This window comes from Loxodonta africana, chromosome 4 (assembly GCF_030014295.1).
Source record: "Loxodonta africana isolate mLoxAfr1 chromosome 4, mLoxAfr1.hap2, whole genome shotgun sequence".
Classification (NCBI taxonomy): Eukaryota; Metazoa; Chordata; class Mammalia; order Proboscidea; family Elephantidae; genus Loxodonta; species Loxodonta africana.
Window position 1 is genome coordinate 138,306,306 of NC_087345.1, and position 17,497 is coordinate 138,323,802.

The 17,497-nt window shown below is 43.4% G+C and overlaps 1 protein-coding gene across 3 annotated transcripts in view; it reads right to left on the reverse strand.

Moving 5' to 3' along the window:
* The window catches only part of ITFG2 (integrin alpha FG-GAP repeat containing 2), a 26,284-nt gene extending 18,271 nt beyond the window's left edge, over nt 1-8,013 (reverse strand). The window contains exon 1 of one of the 3 annotated variants that reach the window (XM_064284733.1): nt 7,779-8,013. In XM_064284733.1, coding sequence (XP_064140803.1) covers nt 7,779-7,874 — 96 coding nt within the window. In that variant the 5' untranslated portion in view covers nt 7,875-8,013. The other 2 variants (XM_064284732.1, XM_064284734.1) reach the window with 2 other exon arrangements.
* Nucleotides 8,014-17,497: the final 9,484 nt, after the last annotated feature.

A 17,497-nucleotide genomic window follows, 5' to 3' on the forward strand; every position in this document is an offset into this window, starting at 1 on the left:
GGAGGCACCCTGCATGGAGTCTCTTTCCCACTGCCTGCATTTGGGTACTCCACTTCCCTGTGAGTCCCAAAAGGCTAGCCATCGTTTTTGGGGGCTAACAATGACAACAAAACCAAAAAACCCAAACTCGTTGCTGTCGAGTCGATTTTGACTCACAGCGACACTATAGGACAGAGTAGAACTGCCCCACAGGGTTTCCAAGGAGCGACTGGTGGATTCGAACTGCTAACCTTTTTGGTTGGCACCCAAACACTTAACCACTGTGCCACCAGGGTGTAATGCTGATAACAAGGATTCAAATCCTATTTCCACACACAGCTTCATAATGTTCCCTTTGGGTATATTCAACGCTACCTTCCTGTCCCTAAAATAGGGTGAACTAGTATTAGATTCTTGAGAGATTTCATCCTAAAGGCAACAAAGAGATAACAGATCAATAGTAAGGACAAGTTAGAAATGAACTGGGATTTATTAATCATGGTTTACTTTATATGAACCTTGGATTTGTTTTTTAAATAGTTATGAAAGTTTCTGGTGGGACAATTCTTAGAACCATAAAACTAGGTCATTTACATCAAACTCTCTATACCTGATGTTTCAATTACAGTTGCCTGGTCTTCCGCAGACACATAGGAGACAGGCTGCAGAGCATAGGGGTCCAGAGTGCTTCCGCCTAGATTTGAATAAAGCTATTTTTGTCTATATTTTTTCATCTACAAAACAAGGGTAATAAAAGAATCTACCTTATAAGGTTGTTGTGAGAATTAATAGAGGAAAGTATTTAGAACAGTGATTGGCGTATAAACCAGTCATTGCTGACTCTCACTCATGGCGACCCCAAGTATGTCAGAGCAGAACTGTGCTCCATAGGGTTTTCAGTGGGTAATTTTTTTGGAAGTAGACTACTAGGCTTTTTTTCCGAGGTGCCCCTGGGTGGACTAGAACCTTCAAACTTTCGGTTAGCTACAGACAGTGCCTGCATCACAGGGACTTCAACTGACATATAGTAAGTACTAATAAAAAAAAAAAAAAAACCAAACCCGTTACCATGGAGTCGATTTCAACTCATAGCAACCCTATAGGAAAAACTGTCCCAAAGGATTTCCTGGGAGCAACTAGTAGATTTGAATTGCCAAACTTTTGGTTAGCAGCCGTAGCTTACCATAGCTCTTAACCACTAAGCAACCAGGGCTCCACTGTAAGTACTAATACCAGGTGGTTTTTCAGCCTCAGGTTAGACACCCCCAAGACTAGGGGACTTAGCATCTGTCTTAGTCATCTAGGGCTGTCATAACAGAAATACCACAAGTGGATGGCTTTAACAAAGAGAAATTAATTTTCTTACAGTCTAGTAGGTTACAAGTTCAAATTCAGGACGTCAGCTCCAGGGGAAGGCTTTCTCTCTCTGTTGGCTCTTGAGGAAGGTCTTTGTCCTTAATCTTCCCCTGGTCTAGGGGCTTCTCAGGCATAGGGACCCCGTGACCAAAGGAGGTGCTATGCTCCTGGTGCTGCTTTCTTGGTGTTATGAGATCCCCAACTCTCTGCTTGCTTCCCTTTCCTTTTATCTCTTGAGAGATAAAAGGTGGTGCAGGCCACACCCCAGGGAAATTCCCTTTACTCTGGATCAGGGAGATGACCTGAATAAGGGTGGTGTTACAAATCTCACCCTAATCCTCTCAACATAAAATTACAATCACAAAATGGAGGACAACCACACATGGCCTAACCAAGTTGATACACACATTTTTGGGGGGACATAATCCAATCCATGACAGCATCTTTCATACCATCCCTTCTTATTTTTTATTCATTCATTCGTTCAACAAATGCCATAGCACATAGTAAGCCCTCATCAATGTTTGTTTAATGAACAAATAGCGAAAGATTTTTTATTAAAGCAAAGAAAAATCAGAACAAAAGGTAAAAAATGTCCAGCCAGCCCTGGAATTTTCAGGTAAAGCTGAACAATCAGTTGGAGATGCAAAGATAAATGCACAGGCTCCCTGCTGAGAAGGACCTCACAGTTCAACAGGGGCACGGACACAGGAATAAAATCACAAAGCAGTGTGGTAAGTGCAGTGAGCAAAAAGATGTAACCCAGCCAGGCAGGGAGTAAGGCCACAAAAGATGTCCTGGAAGAGGACACATCCAGGGCAGCCCATCTGCTTTCCAGCGGCTCTAATGCTTTCCAGCAGTTCTGCTTCTCTGTGGCCCATCCTGGCTCTGGCCTCTAGAGGTTACTCAGTGACATTAAAGAACCCCAGCTGAGGGTACACCCTAAGCTCAGAAAGGCTAAAGGAGAAAGGAGGCGAGATCTTCCTGCCATTGCTTCAGCCTTCCAAAGGCTTTCCTCCTGAGGATGCAGCCAGGCTTCAGAGGGCAGTCCTAGAGGGTGTGGATTCTTTTCCCGGCTTCTCCCTCTGACTTAGCCAGAAAGAATCTATTTCAAAGAACTTTAGGTGAAGGGTTTATTAGGCTGAAATCAGTCTTTTTTCCTGCTGCAAATCTCTAAGTATTGGCCTTGGAACCACTAACAAAAATTCTATCCACGCTCATGGAAGCTGAGGGTACCGTGTCTGAACAGCTCTCAACTAAACAACTCTCTCAGCTACCGTCCTTCTTTCAATTATATTTATTAATTACACGCAAAAACCTTCAAGTTGCTTTGAAGCACATAATCGCATTTACTTTTTATAACAATATTCATTTACTCAACAAACATTTACTAAGTGCCAGGCATTGTTCTAGGTGTTGGCGATACAGCAGTGAAAAAACTCATCACAATTTCTGTCCTGACGGAGCTAAGAAGCCCTGGTGGCGCAGTGGTTAAGTGATAGGGCTCCTAACCAAAAGGTTGGCAGTTTGAATCCACCAGCTGCTCCCCGGAAACCCTGTGAGGCAGTTCTACTCTGTCCTCTAGGGTCGCTATGTGTTGGAATTGACTCGATGGCAGTGGTTTATGGAGCTTACAATAAAGGTGAAAAAAATACGCCTAATACTGCAGAACTAGTTGTGTAACAGAGCAATTCACTTAGAGAAGTACAATTTCAAAAAACGCTACTGCTATGAAGTTATGAAAAAAAATGTACTGTGTATTTTTCCCTTTTAAATAAAGGCAACAGGATACAATGGAAAATATTGCACATCTGAAGTCACTTTGTTAATTTACCACTCAAAAATGTAAAAACCCTCCCTTGATTTTCTCATAAAATTGTACTGCTTAGACTATAAAGAGATGTGAAAGCCCATAAAACATGATGAAAACTTATGAGAATAACTTTTTCCTCCCTAGAAAGAATAGAGCCAAAACAGGCTTCTTAAGATACCTTTTCCATCATAGCACCGGGGAGGGAAAGAAAAGATACTTTACCACTTGTCTTCTGGGGAAGAAGAGAGCACAAAACAGGGAGGTGGGGATGAGAAGATGGGAAACAAACTCAATGATAAAATAAATACAATTTTTAAGAGGGGGGAGGGGGAGCTACCTAGCATGTACCTTGAGGTGTTCAACTACAATTGGAGGTATCTTCAGGAGGTTATGTTTTTAGGTGGCAAGTGGTTAAGAATGATGGCAGCTCCTTGGAAACCCTATGTGGCAGTTCTACTCTGTCCTATAGGGTCACTACGAGTAGGAATTGACAACAACAGGTTTGGTTTTTGGTTTTATAGACAGATGAAGGATAAGATTTAAGAGTGTGTGCGTTTGTGCATGCGTGCGTGCGCATGTGCGTGTGTATCTGATACCTCTGTCCACTGGGCCTACAAGCAGTGACACACCAGTAATGATGAGCATATCTGGTATCAAGATCTTGGTTTATAATTCCATTTCCACTAAAAGGAAGCAGGGATCTTTGGAGAACAGGTTGCTCTCAGGCAGGGCCAGTTTAAGGGATATGAGGGCCCTAAACACTGAAAATCTGTGGTGCCCCCTCCTCTGCTTATCATGCATTCAAACAGGATATTTGAGTTATATACACATACACATACATATATGTGTGTATATATATACACACATGTATATATATACACATATATTTTTATATATATGTATGTGTTTGTGTCTTAGCTATCCATGACGTAACTTTTTAAATGCGACTATTTTTTTTATAATATCAGTGATCGAACACAAAAGTGTCCTATGCCACTTTAGTGGAATGAGAAGAACTGGAGCATAAAACTTTTACTGGATGCGGGGTACTAAGATTTTTACTTAGGTCATAACTGTATACATAAATGCTACATAGCAGTTAAAAAGTAACTTGACTGAACTCATTGCAATGGTCACTTTATTCCAGTTCCCTCGGCTTTGTGCGTCACCTGGGACTGGAGTTGCCATTGGTTGTTTACCAGGATGCACACAAGAGCATACTCTTGTGTTTATATCATGGCAAAGGGCATGGCTGGCCCTCCTGGCTGGAGATGCGCAATCAGCAGATGTGGACATACAAGATGGTTCTCTCAAAATGGATCAGAGACCTCTTATCTATTAACATAATCCTTCCTTGCCCAGTAACTGCTCATGCTGGATCCAGTTGCATATTGGGTGAATGTAGCAAGAGTTAGACTAGACGGCCCACCCCCACCTCTTGTTTATTAGAAATAAACAGTATACTCCCAAGAGACCTGCCAAGGTAAGGAGTTTCAATTATATGGGAGAAGACCATAGGAGACAGATGTTAATGAACACAGGAGGAGATGGTTAAGAGACAGATGTCAATCAACGAGATATTGAAGAGATAGGGGTCTCATAGCTTAAACAACCTTGCAAGCAGGCATGCTCATGTCCCTGCGTGAACTTTATTTCCAATCAGCACATTCTCACACACTGGAGCTGAAACATTCTCACACACTGGAGCTGAAACTAAGACAGGGAGCAAAGGCCCTGAGATCAGAGGGTGACTGTTTGAGAAATAATGAAGAGACTGGTGCGGTTAGAGGAGATGCAAGTAAACGAGAAATAGGCTATACTATCAGAGAGGTAATAGGGTGCCTGTTTGAGAAATAACGAAGAGACTGGTATGGTTAGAGGAGATGCAAGTAAACGAGAAATAGGCTATACTATCAGAGAGGTAATAGGGGGTTCAGTGTGGAACCTAGAGACTTAGTAAGCAGAGAACAGAGGGGCCCCCAAATCTGCAAACAAAGTAACAAGAAATGGACCAGGGTGCAGAAACAAAGCCATTCCCCAGAACAGTGGGACAGGGTATCTAAAATAGCCCACAAACTTCTTTAAAGTTGCCTTTCAGAAGCAGCTGGAGAAAACCAGGCCCAGGGACATGCGCAGAACATCCACCTGTGACTGCTGTGTGACCTTCCACCAGGGGCAGTGAGGGGCTACTGCCATAGCTGGGGAATCGAACCCAGGAAGCAAGAGACTGTGCAGGCACGACACCCCATAAGTCCTGCTACGAATTCCAGAGGCCGGTACAGGAGCCATCTTGGAAAGCTGCTGTGCAAGCACCTTAGTTAACATATTCCTGCCTGTGTATATGAATAAACATGAATCTTTTCCCCGCCCTAGAACTTCTAAGAACTCTGGCCTGTCTTTTGTTCTGAGATGAGGGTATGCGTTGCTCTAGGCCCTCCTTGTCTCTGCTTGCAAGCCTCCTCAATAAAGCTTTGCTTGTGTGGAAAACTACGTGCCTTACCTGCTCATTCTTGACCAGTGAGAGGCAAGAACCTTATTCCGGTAACAATATCATTTTCATTTCCTGCCCTGCCAGTTCCCTCCCACTGCGATGTTCACTTTTCCTTGTGTCCTGTCTGCTTGGCATCTATGGGTCTTTGCTTTGGACAACTGGTGTCCCTGTTTTGTTGGTGCCCTAAGCACGTGCTTACCTTGCTTATTGGTTAATTCCTGCCTGTTCCCAGGGATGAGGCACAGAAAGAACAATAAAGATGAGCCTGGACCGTCTTTCTTGTGTCAGAAAGCAAGGAAACCCCAAAGACTAACAAGGACATATCACAAGGACTGGAGATACATTTAAAAATATTGAATTTGCAAATGTTTTGTATACATGTTTTTACCACAATAAAAACAAATCAAACCAAACCAAATGCACTGCTGTCCAGTCGATTCAAACTCACAGCGACCCTATAGGACAGAGTAGAACTGCCCCATGGAGTTTCCAAGGAGCACCTGGCAGATTCGAACTGCTGACCTCTTGGTTAGCAGCCGTAGCACTTAACCACTATGCCACCAGCGTTTCCACAATAAAAACGATTAAAAAAAAAGAGAGAGACACAGGAACCAGTTTGAAGGAACTCTCACTAATCAAATATGGGATAATAGGAGCACAAACTAATGACTGTAATGTTTTATAATCCATCGAATGAAATAAAAATGATTCAAATAGTCCATGAGTCCATAATAATCGAGTTTAAATAATAAATAGGGAAGGAGGGGGAAAAAAAAAGGAGAGTAAGGAGAGAGAGTAGGGGGTAGGAGAGGAGGAGAATAATGAGTTTTGCATTAAAAACATGAACTAGTCAGAGATAATGATTCAAAAGAGAAAGTCTGGGAAAAAAGCGCCTGAACACCATCAACTGCCCCATTTGATGCTCCACCTCCAGTACCCTTCACATATTGTTATCAACGCATCCCATTACATTTTGTTATTTTTGTGACTCTCCCAGCTAGATTATGAACTTCCTGAGGGCAGGGACAGCCTTGTTCATCTTTAAATTCCCAGAACGTAGCAGAGTCCTTGGAGCATAATAAAAAACTCATTGCTCTCTAGTCGATCTCCACTCATCGTGACCCTATAGAACAGAGTAGAACTACCCCACATGGTTTCCAAGGTTGTAAACCTTTATGGAAACACACTGCCACATCTTTCTCTGGCAGAGCGGCAGGTGGGTTGGAACCACCGACCTTCCAGTTAGCAGCCAAGCACTTAACCACTGTGGCACCAGGGCTTCTTGGTGTGTAACAGGCAGTTCAATCATATTTGCAGAAAAATAAAAGCAAATAACAACAACATAGCTAACACTGAGCGTTAGCTGTATGCCATCCATTGTTCTACATGCTTTACCTGTATTAACTAAACAACGAAAAAAGGAACGACTGCAAGGGGAAGAAAAGGTACATGGAGATTGTTCCCATAATTCAACAAAGGTGTGGAGCTTTAAAGTTGCCAAACACCTGCGTCAACTATGGAAGAGGCACTGTAGAAACCCAACATTATTAAGACGGGAGTGGCGGGAGCACCTGTTGCCCCTGCCTGCGAAACTTAAGAGTCTACCAGGTGGGCGGCGAGGCAGAGAAGTACACTGATCAATTCCTGAGCTATGTGCTGACTGTAACAGCAGCAGAGATGGGTTTTAAGCCTATGCGATGCACCGAAGGAGAAGGAGGGTCAGAAAGCAGAACGGTATTATTATTCCTAATTTACGGCTGAAAAAATGAGGCTCTGAAAAGTAAAGTGGTATCTGAGTGGCAACATCACTGCAGGCTTAACTATAGAAGCAACGATCCAAGGAACTTGGCCACTGGACTTTACTAGGTTGCTACTCTGAACAAATTACTGAATTAGGCAGAAGGATCAACTACCCATCCCCCTAAAAAATACTCAGGGTACCAGGACAGCCAATCCGGTGATCACGTCCATGCACTTGCGCTATCACTAAAATTTCTCTTCTTTAGCAGTCCACTCTAGACCCAACGCGCATGCTCGCTGCTCACGTGACAGGGCGCCGGCAGCGGCTTCCACTTCCCCTTCCTCGCCCCGCCCCTGCGCAGATCCAGGCTGCGTCACTTGCAATGCGCATGCACTTACTGTATCGTTATCGACGTCTCCTAGGCAGATCGCGTGCGGGAAGAGGCTCCCGCTAAACTCCAGGGCTACGCGTTGCACATAGCTAACTGACCTCATCGCACTTCCAAGAGCCGAGGGACCGGGGAGCCCCGCTAAATGTCCCCGACCCCCCTTCTGACAGCCGCCGTAGCGGAAGGCCACCTAAAGCGGAAAGTTACGTCACCGCCTGAGCCTCCAATCCCTGCCTTCTTCGCTTAATCATCGTGGGGAGGCGGGTCCTCCGAGCCCTCGGGGCCTGGAGGCGGGCTTACCTCAGCTGCAGCTGCGAGGGATAAGGGAGTGGGCCTCTCCTTTTTTCCAACGGGCTAGCGCTCCTGGCTAGACTGATCTGTTCCTTTGGCAGCGGGGCTCCCTAGGGGCTGGACCTCTTCCGTGGTGTCTCTTGGTAATAAAGACTCCTAGCTATTAGACCATCCCAGAGAATCATATTAATAATCATAATAAACTGACAATTATATGGTTTCCAGCAGTGTTTTTCAAAACGCGTTAAAACCAAAAAACCAAATCCATTGCTGTAGAAGTTGCCTCACTGGGACCCTATGTGTAACAGCATAGACTTGTTCCATAGGGTTTTCTCGCCGTAATGTTTCCTTGAAAGCAAGGCCTGGTAATCTGCTTCCAAAAGATCACAGACTTGAAAACCGTGTGGAGCAGTTCTGCTCTTCACACATGGGGTTGCCATGAGTCTCAATCAACTCGAAGGCAAGGAACAAAGCAACACTCTTCAAAAAAGAGGATCACCAAAGATCCTATAGCAGACCCCTGGTCAAAAAGGGGAAAATGCAGAACAGAATTTCAGATTTTCACAGACTCCAGACTTCCTGGAGTCATGAAGTTTGGATGAACCCCTGAAACTATTGCCCTGAGATAATCTTTAAAACTTAAACTAAAAATATTCCCTGAAGTCTTCTTAAAACCAAACAATAGTTTAGCTTAATTATTAAAAAAAAGTCTGCTTTGAGCATTATGCTCTTTTAATAGCTACCTGTATGGGATCAAATTGACAACAGCAACTCAAAAGATTAGATAAGAAGGTTAGGGGGCAGTGATTTTATGTTAATGGGGAGGAAAAACTCAGAAAAGGAGGGTGAGGATAGTTGCACAATTCAAAGAATGGAATTAGTGTCACTAAATGGTACGTGTAGAAACTTGAGTTGGTGTGTGTTTTGCAACAACAACAAAAAAGATTACACACATAAGACCACATTGGCAACAGTAGATCCACAGTATAGATGAGAAGACTAGGGGAGCGGTGAGTCTAAGTTAAAGGTGGTGAAACAATTTGAATAGAAATAATAAGATTTTTGACATAAAGTGAAGAATGTGACCAATGTCGCTCAGCTGTACCTGAGGGGATTATAGAATGAATGCATGTTTTGCTCTGTACATTTTCACCAAAAGTAAAATATTGAGGAAAAAAAAAAAAAGTAGATCACCAGGCCTTTCTTCTGCAATGCCACAGTGTGGGTTTGAATAGCCAACCTTTAGGTTAGTAGTCCAGAGCAAATTCAGCCACCCGGGGACCAAGATACCCCTTAAAACAAACAAACAAAAAATCCATCGCCATCAAGTAGATTTTGACTCATAGTGACCTTACAGTACGGAGTAGAACTGCCCCATAGGGTTTCCAAGGCTGTAATCTTTATGAAAGCAGACTACCACATCTTTCTCCTGTGGAGCAGCTGGTGGGTTCAAAACACTGACCTTTTGGTTAGCAGCTGAGCACTTAACCACTGCGCCACCAGGGCTCTTTAGCTACCCATTATGGGTCCTGAAAACGTAGTGAATTGCAGCCAGCATTTAAAATATTTAAATAGCAAAAGGACAAATATTGTATAAGACCACTATAAGAACTCAAGAAGTAGTTTAAACAGAGAAGAAAATATTCTTTGATGGCTACGAGAGGGGGGAGGGAGGGAGGGTGGGAAAGGGGTACTCACTAATTAGATAGTAGATAAGAACTACTTTAGGTGAAGGGAAAGATAACACACAATACAGGTGAGGTTAGCACAACTAGTCTAAGCCAAAAGCAAAGAAGTTTCTGGAACAAACTGAATGCTTCCAAGGCCAGTGTAGTAGGCGTGGGGGTTTGGAGACCATGGTTTCAGGGGACATCTAAGTCAATTGGCATAATAAAATCTATTAAGAAAATATTCTGCATCCCACCTTGGAAAGAGGCATCTGGGGTCTTAAACGCTAGCAAAAGGCCATCTAAGATGCATCAATTGGTCTCAACCCACCTGGATCAAAGGAGAATGAAAAACACCAAGGACACAAGGTAATTATGAGCCCAAGAGACAGAAAGGGCCACATAAACCAGAAACTACATCAGCCTGAGACCAGAAGAGCTAGATGGTGCCCGGCTACAACTGATGACTGCCCTGACAGGCAACACAACAGAGAACCCCTGAGGGAGCAGGAGAGCAGTGGGATGCAAACCCCAAATTCTCGTAAAAAGACCAGACTTAATGGTATGACTGAGACTAGAAGGACCCCGGTGGTCATGGCCCCCAGACCTGCTGTTGGCCCAGAATAGGAACCATTCCCAAAGCCAACTCTTCAGACATGGATTGGACTGGACAATGGGTTGGAGAGGGATGCTGGTGAGGAGTGAGCTTCTTGGATCAGGTGGACACTTGAGACTATGTTGGCATCTCCTGCCTGGAGAGGAGATGAGATGGTAGAGGGGGTTAGAAGCTGGTGAAATGGACACGAAAAGAGAGAGTGGAAGGAGGGAACAGGCTGTCTCATTAGAGGGAGAGCAATTGGGACTATGTAGCAAGGTGTATATAAGTTCTTGTGTGAGAGATTGACTTGATTTGTAAACTTTCACTTAAAGTACAATAAAAATTTAAATAAATAAATAAAGTAAATAGAATGCAATAGAAAATATCAAGTGACTTAAAATAATAAGGTAAATATTGTTTTTTCTATAACCTTTGTTTCAATTGTATATATGCATTGATAATTACTGGTGGTTGGAATGTGAAAGTTGGAAATGAAGATGGATCAGTAGCTGGAAAATATGGCCTTGGTGTTAGAAACAATGCCAGAGATCAAATGATAGAATTTTGCAAGACCAACGACTTCTTTACTGCAAATACCTTCTTTCACCAACATAAATGGTGACTATACACATGGACTATACACATGGACCCCGCCAGATGGAACACACAGGAATCAAATGACTACATCTGTGGAAAGAGATGATGGAAAAGCTCAATATCATCAGTTAGAACAAGGCCAGGGCCCGACTCTGGAACAGACCATCATTGCTCATATGCAAGATGAAGCTGAAACTGAAGAAAATCAGAGCAAGTCCACGAGAGCCAAAATATGACCTTAAGTATATCCTGCCTGAATTTAGAGACCATCTCAAGAATAGATATGATGCATTGAACGTTAGTGACCGAAGACCAGATGATGTGTGGAATGACATCAAGGACATCGTACATGAAGAAAGCAGGAGGTCACTGAAAAGACAGGAAAGAAAGAAAAGACCAGAATGGATGTCAGAGGAGACTCTGAAACTTGCTCACGAATGACGAGCAGCTAAAGCAAAAGGAAGAAATGATGAAGTAAAAGAACTGAACAGAAAATTTGAAAGGGTGGCTTGAGAAGACAAAGTATTTTAATGGCATGTGCAAAGAGCTGGAGATGGAAAACCAAAAGGGAGGAACACGCTCCGTGTTTTTCAAGCTGAAAGAACTGAAGAAAAAATTCAAGCCTCAAGTTGCAATAGTGAAGGATTCTATGGGGAAAATATCAGATGACGGAGGAAGCATCAAAAGAAGATGGGAGGAATACACAGAGTCATTATATCAAAAAGAATTAGTCAATGTTCAACCATTTCAAGAGGTGACATATGATCAGGAACCGATGGTACTGAAGGAAGAAGTCCAAGCCGCTCTGAAGGCATTGGCGAAAAACAAGTCTCCATGAATTGACGGAATATCAATTGAGATGTTTCAACAAACGGATGCAGCACTGGAGGTGCTCATTCGTCTATGCCAAGAAATATGGAAGACAGCTTTCTGGTCAACTGACTGGAAGAGATCCATATTTATGCCTATTCCCAAGAAAGGTGATCCAACTGAATGTGGAAATCATAGGATAAGATCATTAATATCACACGCAAGCAAAATTTTGCTGAAGATCATTCAAAAGCGGCGGCAGCAGTGTATCAACAGGGAACTGCCAGAAATTTTCAGGCTGATTTCAGAAGAGGACGTGGAACCAGGGATATCATTGCTGATGTCAGATAGATCCTGGCTGAAAGCAGAGAATACCAGAGGGATATTTACTGTGTTTTATTGACTGTGCAAAGGCATTCGACTGTGTGGATCATAACAAATTATGGATAACATTGCGAAGAATGGGAATTCCAGAACACTTAATTGTGGTCATGAGGAACCTTTACATGGATCAAGAGGCAGTTGTTCAGACTGAACAAGGGGATACTGATTGGTTTAATGTCAGGAAAGGTGTGCGTCAGGGTTGTATCCTTTCACCAAACCTATTCATTCTATAGGCTGAGCACATAATCTGAGAAGCTGGACTATACAAAGAAGAACGGGGCATCAGGATTGGAGGAAGACTCATTAACAACCTGCATTATGTAGATGATACAACTTTGCTTGCTGAAAGTGAAAAGGACTTGAAGCACTTACTAATGAAGATCAAAGACCATGGCCTTCAGTATGGATTGTACCTCAACATAAAGTAAACAGAAATCGTCACGCCTGGACCAATGAGCAACATCATGATAAAGGGGGAAAGGATTGAAGCTGTCAAGGATTTCATTTTACTTGGATCAACAATCACCAACAAACATGGAAACAGCAGTCCGGAAATCAAATGATGCATTGCATTGGGTAAATCTGCTGCGAAGGACATCTTTAACGTGTAGAAAAGCAAAGATGTCACCTTGAAGACTAAGGTGCGCCTGACCCAAGCCACGGTATTTTCAATCGCATCATAATGCATGTGAAAGCTGGACAATGAATAAGGAAGACCAAAGAAAAATTAACACCTTTGAATTGTGGTGTTGGCGAAGAATATTGAATATACCATGGACTGCCAAAAGAACAAATCTGTCTTGGAAGAAGTACAACCAGAATGCTCCTTGGAAGCAAGGATGGCGAGACTGTATCTTACATACTTTGGACGTGTTGTCAAGAGGGATCAGTCCCTGGAGAAGGACATCATGCTTGGCAAAGTACAGGGTCGGCAGAAAAGAGGAAGACCCTCAAGGAGGTGGATTGACACAGTGGCTGCAACAATGAGCTCAAGCATAACAACGATTTTAAGGATGGCGCACGACTGGGCAGTGTTTCATTCTTTTGTGCATAGGGTCGCTATGAGTTGGAACCAAATCAATGGCGTCTAACAACAACAACATATTTGTGTATACTGGTTTATCATTAAAAAAAATTTTTTTTACAGTGTGTCACTTGTGTCTACTGTTTGAAAACCACCTGCTGCAAAGCACATTTCACATATATTATTTCATGTAATTCACACAGCATCTCTGTGAGGTTATACTCCTTTTTTTTTTTTTTTTTTGATGAGGAAAACAGGTTCAGGAAGATTATCTACATGCCCGAAAGTGGTGAAGGTGGGACTTAAGGCAGGATTGTCTGATCCAAAATTCCAGGTCCTTTCTATTTTTTTTTCTATGACTTACTGTCATAGTTCCTAGGAAAGTTCTCAGGCTGCAAGTGAGGGTTGCCAGGATCCTGGAGCTGCTCTGCTCTGTAGCTCCCCAGCAGGCACCCCTGTGCCTCTCTCCCTCAGGAGTGGCCTTACTCGGTATGTGTGTTGTTGTTAGGTGCTGTCGAGTTGATTCTGACTCATAGCAACCCTATTACAGCAGAAAAACACTGGCCAGTCCTGTGCCATCCTCACAATCGTTGCTATGTTTGAGCCCATTTTTTCAGCCACTGCGTCAATCCATCTTGTTGAGGGTCTTCCTCTTTTTCACTGACCCTCTACTTCTTCGGGTACTGTTGCCTCCTGGTAAGTGCAGATGGTACCATCCCCACCATGGCTGGCCTCTTAGGGATACTTTCCATCTTTAGTCCAATTCAGCTTCTCTTTGGGGTACATCATCAATCATAGCATCAAAAATATTTATGAAATCCTACAGGAGATCCATGAGGGCAATTGTGGCTCAGTGGTAGAATTCTCACCTTCCCTGTAGGAGGTGTGGGTTTGATTCCTGGCCAATGCACCTCATACACAACCACCACCTGTCTGTCAGTGGAGGCTTGCATGGTGCTGTGATGCTCAACAGGTCTCAGCAGAGCTTCCAGACAAAGATAAACTAGGAAGAAAGGCCCAGTGATCTACTTCCAAATATCAGCAATTAAAACCCTATGGATCACAATGATCTGATCCACAACTGATTATGGGGATGGCACAGGACTAGGCAATATTTTGTTCCATTGTGCACGAGGTTGCCGTGAGTTGGACGCTGACTTACCAGCAGCTAACAATGACAACAGGAGCTCAGTACATTTTTAGATTTAGGTCTGTAAGCCTGGGCTGATGTATAGTTCGTCTTTCAGCAGTCAACACTATAAGGATATCTACTTCATCGGGGGATGTTGGATTTACGGCTGGTTCTGCTTTCTCTATCTGAACATCATGGGAGAAGGTTACAGGGCAGGACCTTTTTGCCTGGTAGGGTGGAGGTGGGGGTACCAAATTTTGTCCTAGAGGTCCAAAGGGATTTGACAGCCAGATGAGAACAAGGATCAGCAGGTCCAAACAGCAAACAGGGGTTGGTCTAGACAAATACTAGAGACTGCAGATACTGGCTGAGGCTGACCTATTAGAAGTTCCTGTTCTGGTGGTGTACTGTGGTGTTGGCCTAGTGCATTCGAAGGCCCTGGGTCTCACTGTACTTGGTGCTTTAAATACCTTACCTCATTTACAGAGGGGTTGCCTGTGATCCTGCTCTACCACATCTCTATTCCACTTTCATCCTAGCTCAAACTCTAAGTTTTATATTAGGTTTTGAGAGGTGAAAAAAAAAAATTTAAATATTTACTCCTAAATGTAAAGTTAAATAGTTTTGAATTACATGTTTTGTTCCACTGTACTGTTTCACCACAATTTTTTTTTTTTAAGGCCTTTGAATGAAACTGTACAATAGATAAATAGCTCAGGGCAAAATAGATGAGGATCACCCTGCTTCCCTCACCAAGTACCCTGACCTGACCCAACCCAGTTCTCTGAAATCATACCCTGACCCAGTGCTCCACAATGCCTTAGTTTTATCTTCTTCATCACTTGGGCTTCATGTTCTTGACTTTTCTGTGCCAGGGGGTAGCTGTTTTTGTTTCTAGTGTGTTTACCATGAAGTTCATGTCATTATCACAATGTGAATACCATGCCCTTGGCTTTGTCAAGAGAGCCCAGTAACAATAGAAAGGCAGGTAAGAGAGGTCTCTAAGAAATATGGCATGGATCAAGTCTTACCATCCTATGCCTCCACCCTGTCCCCTGCATCAGTTAACTGCACTGAGTAAGCATTCACAGGACTAGGCATTACAGAACTACAGGGAAAGATCCCCAGCTCGTCAAGGAGCACCCATTCTTGACCCCTTTCTGGTGGCATGGCTCATGGTTCTCCACTGGCACCATATAGACCCTGTCTTAAGCCAAGCGCTGTCTATCAGCGTGGTTTTTGGTCTACTCCCCAGAACTGTCTGACCAGGTCATCGTCCTGGTTAGGCGACATGGACACACTTGTGTGGGTGCCATATTTTTTTTCAAACCAGCCCAACAGTAGCTTCAACAGAAACCTGCCATAGGGAGGAGATGGAGAAGTTAAGTGGGAAGCATTCCTGAGGAGAGTCTTTGTCTACTTCATCCTCCCGGAGTGGACATAGTGGCCCTTTCTCTCAGTTCTGGCTGCACAGGGTGTCCACGAAAGAACACGACCTTCAAAGCCTCCCAACACATGCAGCCCACAGCCACGCACCACCCTGTGAGCAGGATCAGGGCTTCCTAATGGGCTCTGTTTGAGAGACTTACATTACCATTTCCCTTCCTTCTGTCAATTTCACGGTGCACCTTTGCATGTTAAAGGTTCTGAAAAGACATTAAGTACATAACTTGTTTCTCGAGCTAACTTGATCACGTTTTTCCACTGCTCTGCTCCTAGAAATTGGGCAGAAGAATGAGGGCAGCTCTGCTTTCAGTGAAATCCTGTTGTTATTCGGTTTCACTTTGAGTCCCACTTCCTTACAACCTTGGTCAGATTGGAAAGGACCACCAAATTTGGAAAGCTTTGATCCTACAACTGGCAGGGCCGTCTTGTCTAAGACTCAAATTGTCTTTAACTGAAGGATGGTGAGTAGTTTGTCATTGAAGCCCAAACAAGAGGAAACAGGCATAAAATACAAAAGGACGATTGAAGTGTTTTGGGAACAGACTACATGCTACTGAACTGTTCGCTTTAAAATGGTTTCGTTACAGGGATGTCATCTCAGTTAAAAAAAATACAATTAAAACATAGAAAAGGAACTTTCTATGTCTGAAGCACTTCTAAGAGTGAACAGGAGACTGAAGGTTCTAAGGAACATGCACACGGCTCGGGGTGGGCGTGGGGAATAAGGTACGCTGGGCCTCTCTTCCAGCCAAAGGATGCTAGAAGTTCATGAAGACATTGCTTTTTCTCCAGCTTCCCCGAGTCCTCAGAGCCATCTCGTGAACCTTTCATTTTACTTTGCCTCTCAAATTGGTACCCTTAATGCTATTGGGTGCTAAATAAATGCCTTTATTATGCTTCTTAATGTTTATAATTGGGGGTAGTTGGTACATCCATTACTCTAAGGTTGGCAAACTGGGAACCACAGGCATAAAGTCAGCAATAGACGCTTCTTTGAATGTTAACTCCTACATTGGCTTCAATCAGTACTGCCCTTAGCCCTTCATTTCAGTGTGAGGTTCTGAGGTGTTCTGCATATGGAAAGGGATAATTAATCATTAAGATGGAGAGGAGTAAGGCGTGAATAAGGTTCCTGCTGATTCTCCATTTTCCCAGCAATACATGTTTCAAAAAGGTTACTACTTATTACTTTTTTCTAGTCCTGCCTAAAATGGTTTCTCTGACACTGAAATACACAGTTCACCCCGCTTTTATTCTAAGGGTGATGGAACTGGTGTAGAGTGGAAGGTCTAATGCATTAAAGTTGATAAGGCAGGCTGTGCCAGGCCTTGCAGGGTTTTGTGGGACACAAGGATTCTGATCTTCAGCCTAAGGGAGATGGGCAGACACTGAAAGGGTCTTAAGCAGTTGGAAGGACCCGACTGGGATGCAAGGTAGTGAACTGCAGGTAGAAGAGGGAATGCAAGACAGGAGCCTTCTGCACAACAGACTGGAGACTAGCACTGTTTTGGGGGTGGGGAGGGTACATGGAGGTGGCAGTGCTAGATATTAGAAATACATAGGAGATAAAAGTTACAGAACTTGATGTTTGGACCATCACCAGGACAAGAGAAACCCAATTTTGATTTTTCCAGAGACTATTTGCAAATGTACAGTAAGAGCTAACAGTACTAGTTGCTAGTTTTCCTTACACAAGCATATTCTCTCCACTCAGGAAGACTTAAGGTGGTGGTGAGGAGGGCGTAACTCACAGGGAAATGAACTGAAGAACTGACCCAGG